Below are 6,807 nucleotides of genomic sequence, written 5' to 3'. Positions count from 1 at the left end.
CATTAACGACCGCTTTTAGAACCTATCTCCCCGCCATCTTTGCGTAATAACATCGATTCGTTTCTGTCGTCGTTCGACCCGGGATCCCTCGTGAGAAATTACGGTGATTGCGATGTTAAGTGGACGAGAGGATTTGAGAATTGATCGATTATTTATTCGCTACGAGTTTGGAAATTTTTTGGTTTTAAGGAAGTTCGAGGGAAAGTTTGGTCGTTTAACAGCATTGATTATTCACTTTTTAACCCTTCAATGTAGAAGGTTTCTTTCAGTTTTCCAGTAGAATATTTTTCTCAACGAGTTGACGAGCTTAATCTAAGTTAGAAATTATGTTTTCTAAGAATATTTATTATTTCAAACTGTGCATTGTAGAAATTGAATTTCGTCAGTTGTTTTTGTTGCTGAAAAATACGCGACTTTGCATTTCATTTGCGTTCATAATTTTTCGTGAAGGATTTATGTAAGTCCATCAAGGGGTTAATCAAAGGGTTGAAGATTTCAAACGGTACGAGCCTCTTTGGTGAATGGTGAAGCGAACAAAAGGGCTCTGGACAATTGCCTCGGCCTCGAAGTCAGAAAGCTGTAGGTCTGCACGAAAATAGGCACGGTGAAATTAATCGTTCCCTTGGCGTATTCGTTCACGGTGTAAGCACAAGCTGCTAACAGGACCTTCTTCTCGAGCACCAAATCGATCACTTCTCGTGGAATCTTTCTCGTGTTCGACATAGTCATGTCGTCGATTTTCTATGAAAAAAAAAAACGAAAAAAAGATTGAACACAACCAAGGTTAGAAATAAAATGTAAAGAAGATCGTGCGTGGAAATGCTTACCTCGCCAAGCTTGGCGAACCGAGAAGTATTCCAAGATCTCGCAGTTCGGCTCACTTCCGGTGCAATTACCGTGTAAGTGAAGTTCAACTTCTTACTTAGATATCTAACCACATCGAACACCAATCCTTCGTACGATTTTTCCCCTATCTCGCTTACGGTGCTTATCTGCCACGGTGGATTCTAAAATCAAATGTTTCGTTAATCGATTATTCATATTAAATCGAAGATGAAGAAGTTTCGGGAGAAAATTTCGAACGAAAATCGAGAAAATTAATTTTCAACGAAGAAAATAAATTTCCTAGTGTTCCAAAATTTCTACGATCGTTTGCTCGCGTGAGATTCCAAATAAAAATGAAGAAAATTAATTTTCAACGAAGGAAACAAATTCCCCAATGATCGAAAATTTCCACGATCGTTAGCTCGCGTGAGATTTCAAATAACAATTGAGAAAATTAATTTTCGACGAAGAAAATGAATTCCTTAGTGATCCAAAATTTTTACGATCATTTTTACCCACGTGATAGGTCGCGATCGGTAAATTAATGCCCCTAAATCCATGGGCAATGTGTGGAAAAATCACGTCCGTAAGATTAACTCCCAAATTAGGCGTCCATACGCCTATATCCAACAGGTGAGCCTCGTTTTTCCCATGGGAAAAGAAATTTCCCCAGGTTATAGACGAAGAGAATCTCCATAACAGGCATCGTCCGCAGACAACTTCTGAAGCAAACGTGTTTTGGGATAGGTGTATCTGACGGAAACACAGTTGCGATTTTAGTTCCGCTAACAGGTACCCACGCTGTTTGAAAACGTGTACAAATTACTGACTGTGATGTTATTCAGGATCTCCCTTCGCCTCTCACGTTTCGTCAGTTTGATCAGGTCGAAATCCTCGTATCCCACCTTCCTCAGGAGATCTATCTCGTTGATCATGGAGTATTGTAGAGCTTTCAGCAAGGCTTGAATGAATTCCTTGATGTAACATATCAATTTCGTCTAGAAAATGGAATCTTTCAACAATTATTCGAATATAGGAAAAATTGAACGCGAACTAAAACGAAAAATCACAATTTTTATCTCTTATCGCGCTCAAATATTCTAACAATTATTCGAATATAAAAAAAACATTAAACGTGATTTGTTCTAGTAAGTTAAAAAATCGCAACTTTTACTTTTTGTGGCACTCCGATAAATATGTGTTTAATTATGAAACAAAAAAAGCAAATGGATCACGTAACTTATTCAATGACAATAAAACAAAAAATCACAATTTTCATTTTTCTTACACTCGAACTTTAAAAAAAAATGATACAGAAAATATTAAAAAAAAATTGAATGGAAATGTAATTTATTCGACCAATTTTCATTCTTCGTATCACTTTAAAGTAAAAACTGCGACAAATGAAGTGACCCTAGCGCCTAATCCTCTAAGAATATTCGATCATTACTTCGCAGAAGTTCTCAAAATCGGTCGCGTTGTACATGAAGGCGACGTTTCCACCTTCACCCAGCAGATCCACAAACGTCGTCATATTTGTCACGTTCTGCATCGCGCTATCGGTGATCACGTACAACCACTGGCTACTTGGATGTACCATCTTCAACGATCTCGCCTTTAAAGAAGAATTTCAACCTAAGAAACTTCTTCAAGCCCCTGACAATTGATTTAAACCAGAAGAAAAAAAGCGATCGATAGAAACAACGATAGATCTCACAACGTCCATCACATCCGCGACCATGTCCGCAGTGGCGATCACCAGGAAGCAATGACCGAGTTGATCCACGTGAAAATCGTGTAAAATCTTCCTCACGGAGTTCTTCCTACTTCTTTCCGTGTCGTCGTGTTTCAACGTGAATATAGATCTCGAAACTAGGTTCAATTTCCTGTTAGGTAGGTTGTCCGAGATTGCCTTTATCACACGACTAATTGTGTCTCTGTCTGAAATTGTAATTGTAAAAGATAAAAGTTTGTTGAACTGGAAAAATTTGTACGAGGTTGTTAGAGAGAGGTATTGGCTGGTTTTATCACCGAATGTATCATCGTGAAGGATGTTAATCACGTTCCATGAGAGAACATTCGTCATCCTCAGGTCGAGGAAGATCTGGGACAGCTCTTCTCCTGGGACAATGAGTGGCACGCTTATTCCATCGCTATCGGGAAATCGAGGACAGTCTGGATCTAGAAATGGAGGATGTGATAATTGGAACTTTCTATAAATCACTCGATTGTTTCGTTGGAATCGTTGAAAAATATGTATAATCGATCACCGGGCAATTTATCTTCGCAATGTTTCTTTGAAATACCTATCTTAGAAATATTCGATCACCAAGGAACTTATTTTCTCAATTTTTATTATCACCAAGGAACTTATTTTCTCAATTTTTCTTTGACATACCTATCTTAGAAATATTAATTTTTGTTTGAAATATCTTAGAAATATTCGATCACTGAGAAACATATTTTCTCAATTTTCCTTTAAAATATTCTACAAACACTCGATTTTTCTTAAATTCATCTTCTCGTTTACCTGTTATAGCGAAATGTATAAGCTCCTCCTTTCGTGCAGCCTCGTGGAGCCTCCACGTTATGTAGCAAGCCGCCACAGACAGAAGGATCGTGTAATCTTCACAGATACAAATAAACAAGAAAAATGAAAATATTGTTAAATCAAAGATATTTCAAAACGAAGAAACTTACCTTGTCGCAGATTAATGTTCACGTCGCGGAAAACACGCACGACGATTCCTCCTACGTGCATCTCCTTTTTCACGGTGTTTACAATGAAATCTTGCACCGCTCCCATCGCGTTCTTATGCTCCTCTTTGTTACCGAAGAAGCTCTTATCGATGACCACTGCTGCTCGTAACAAAAATTCCCCTTTTCATTCAGCAAATCTAATTCCGTGATTTTTCTCAAATTTTCGTTTCTCTCCACGAAAAGTAATCGAACTCGTTTACCCATGGTTGTGTTCGCCGTGACCGTAGATGGGTAGTCGTTGAAACTGTCCCCATAGTTGACGTTGAAGAGCAACAACAGTACCGATATCATTTCTATTGACAAACTGGAATAACAGGCGGGCTTTGTATCTGTCCGTACGATATATAACCGAGGACACCTGTGAATAATGTATCACTTCATTAGTTTCGCCGATCGGATTATTACAAGCGGAACTGAGCGCGATCACGAGCGTCACGCCGTTCTGCCTTTAATGCAACTCGATGCACCGCGAATCGCAGGAAAGGTCAGTTCTTTAATAACTAACCAGGGAACACGATCGAATCCCCGTGTGGAATTGGAACGGGACATTGTTTAGCCTACTTGCGTGCGCTATCGAGCTGATCAAGTGATTCAGACCAGAGCTTTTTAATATTCGAACACATATACGACTCCGGCAAACATTTCAGATTTAACCCCCGTACACTTTGTCATTTATTTCTCGATCACCGATAACACCTCTAGCTTTAACCTCGTTAACTGGCTCGTTTTCCGATGGGAAAATTACGAGGCGAACAGTTAATTAACTGCTTTTGAAAAGATTTCTGGTCGCTGCATTTTTTGGGATATTTTTTAGAAATTTTTTATATGTAACAATATCGTGTGAATCGAATCGGCCCAAATTGGCCTATGGGATTAAAGGGGTTAACGAAGAGATGGTGAAATTAATAAACTTTGCTTTGGTGCTTCAAAATTTCTAAAAATCTTTAAAATTGAAATTTAAAAATTTTTCGTTTTATTAAATTATTGTGGAAGCGCGCAAAGGGTAAAAATTAGGGACTGAATTAAAATGAGAGTGTGCGAAAAGTCGCCAAAGGCACAGCGCGAGAAAATATTCAAAACGCCTATAGGCGCCAAGGACACGACGCGCGAAAATATTCAAAACGCCTATAGGCGCTAGGGACACAGCGCGCGAAAATTTTCAAAACGCCTATAGACGCCAAGGGCACAGCGAAAATATTTTCAAAGCGCCTATAGACGTCAAGGACACAGCGAAAATATTTTCAAAGCGCCTATAGGCACCAAGGACAGCGCGAAAATATTTCCAAAGCGCCTATAGACACCAACAACAGTGAATGGTTAGCACGAAAGCACGTGCGTTGAGGTGAAAATTATTACTCGATAGTTTTATACAACGCTGTCACCTAAAGGTGCGTGCACACAGGTTTCCCTCTCTAACCCCTTTCGCGAACGAATTGACTCACGAATTGATTTTTATCCGAATCTTTGGACGAGATATCGTTTTTAGGACGAGTGATTCGATCGATAATGTAGAAATGTAAGTCGTACTACGTCGAGATATCAAACTGAATTTCGAACATCTTCCGAGAAGTGTCTTCGATCCGTTCTGCATACAAGACATCGACGAGTAATGTTGTTACCTCGTCCACACGCGTTTGTCACTGACAAGAGACAATTGTATTGTTTCATATCGGCTGGTGTACCACTTCCGTGTAGCGAAACCAAGAGATAAAGCTTGGTGGCGTCGGTTTGCATTATTCCGACCTACGCGTTTGTCGTCGTTAATAGGAAAAATCAGCCGCGATTTTATTCTTCATCGTAGAAACGTTTCAGATTCCTTTCTTCCGTTCCATTCTTTCTCCCCACCTTCCAATCCGACGACTATATACACGAAAGGAAATGATCGTAGGCTTTTATTTTTGTAGAACTTTTATTTTCCATGATATTCTTACATTTTTTACGATACATTTGTAAGTAAAAAATCAACTACAATGCGTCGATAATTAAAAATCTACCGGTGGTAAATGAGAAAAAGAAACGTGTACGATTGTCGCTTAGAAACGGAAGTCGTGTCACAACGCTTATCTACGGTTAATTGTAAATTCCCCGTATCGAAGTAAAACACATACTTTGCACGATTCAAATTACCTCCCCGGTTTATATATCGATTACACTCTGGAATTCCATACGTCAGAGAAGGAGATTCGGTATAATACAAACAATGAGCGACGTATGATAAAAAAAATTCGATGCAATCAATGTTAGAAGTAAAACGGCGTTGAAATAACAAGAGCGAGAAGGCGCGAGAGTTATCTCGGGAATAGTTCGCGCTTCTACGTCCGTTCGTGACAGTTCGGGTGAGATCGTACGACGTGCATGCCTCTATTACTCGGCAGCAGTCGGCTCCGAATGCGTCGGAGAAGCATGTAGGAACTGTATGTTTTGTGAACATATACATCTAACAGGACGTATTCGCACGACACGTACACATAAGAGCGCGCGAACCGAACGATCTTTTTTCTCTCCCGGAAATCTGGTCGACGTTGAACGTCGGGCTCGAAGCTTTTGTGAAATGTCAAGCACCGTACATTATGATGGGTTGAATGTGTTCGGGAAAACTGTCAGACTGTTGGCGAACGATAGAGCACGAGTCGAAAGCAGAGGCGAACCAGTGAGAGGAATAGCACGGACGGGGAAAAGTGGGAGTGAAAGTGGAAAAATTCGCTTTTTCGAAATTACAAGGGGAACAAAGGCACGCTCTTAGTGACACGTTCAGCTGCTGATGTTTCGCGGGAACGATGGAGCCCGAGGAACCTCTGTTACAAGGGATCCTGCTGTTACCACCGCAGGGAATGTTAGGCCAACTCAAGGTTGGTTAACTTCGACACGGATCAACGGTGTATTTCAAGCTCTCGCGATCTGTTGGTGATCAAATTGCCTCTAGAATTTATTTCACTCGAATTACATTGATAAATCGACACGTCCATCGATTGAACTATCCGTTATCGATGATCGTCACCGAGGAATAACCTAAAAACTATGCGCGATTATGTACCAGACATTTTAGGCGCGTGCAGCTCGACGCTGAATCGAGCACACACGTCATTTTTGATTCATATGAAGGCGACTTTTGAAATACGCAAAATCCGTGTATCTCTTTTACTTTTTAAGAAGGAAATTGCAGCATTAAGGGACAATTGTCTCCTTTCTTTTTTTTTTTTTTTTTTTTTTTTTTAAAAATTT

General features: G+C 39.9%; 2 protein-coding genes across 2 annotated transcripts in view; one reads left to right on the top strand and one right to left on the bottom strand.

Moving 5' to 3' along the window:
• Positions 1 to 3,876, bottom strand: part of LOC108574799 (glutamate receptor ionotropic, delta-2) — a 7,699-nt gene extending 3,823 nt beyond the window's left edge. Inside the window, exons 1-9 of the mRNA XM_017937443.1 lie at positions 3,786 to 3,876; positions 3,526 to 3,684; positions 2,857 to 3,006; positions 2,543 to 2,766; positions 2,276 to 2,425; positions 1,656 to 1,823; positions 1,345 to 1,578; positions 828 to 1,007; positions 511 to 585 (exon numbers count right to left, since the gene is read on the bottom strand). Coding sequence (XP_017792932.1) covers positions 511 to 585; positions 828 to 1,007; positions 1,345 to 1,578; positions 1,656 to 1,823; positions 2,276 to 2,425; positions 2,543 to 2,766; positions 2,857 to 3,006; positions 3,526 to 3,684; positions 3,786 to 3,876 — 1,431 coding nt within the window. The remainder of the gene's footprint in view (positions 1 to 510; positions 586 to 827; positions 1,008 to 1,344; positions 1,579 to 1,655; positions 1,824 to 2,275; positions 2,426 to 2,542; positions 2,767 to 2,856; positions 3,007 to 3,525; positions 3,685 to 3,785) is intronic.
• Positions 3,877 to 6,034: 2,158 nt separating this feature from the next.
• Positions 6,035 to 6,807, top strand: part of LOC108574798 (docking protein 3) — a 2,741-nt gene continuing 1,968 nt past the window's right edge. Inside the window, exon 1 of the mRNA XM_017937442.1 lies at positions 6,035 to 6,434. Coding sequence (XP_017792931.1) covers positions 6,363 to 6,434 — 72 coding nt within the window. The 5' untranslated portion in view covers positions 6,035 to 6,362. The remainder of the gene's footprint in view (positions 6,435 to 6,807) is intronic.

The sequence above is a fragment of the Habropoda laboriosa genome, unplaced genomic scaffold (genome assembly GCF_001263275.1).
Source record: "Habropoda laboriosa isolate 0110345459 unplaced genomic scaffold, ASM126327v1 scaffold257, whole genome shotgun sequence".
Taxonomy (NCBI): domain Eukaryota; kingdom Metazoa; phylum Arthropoda; class Insecta; order Hymenoptera; family Apidae; genus Habropoda; species Habropoda laboriosa.
The sequence above is the reverse complement of the archived record's forward strand: the minus strand, read 5'-3'. Positions and strand labels throughout refer to the sequence as shown.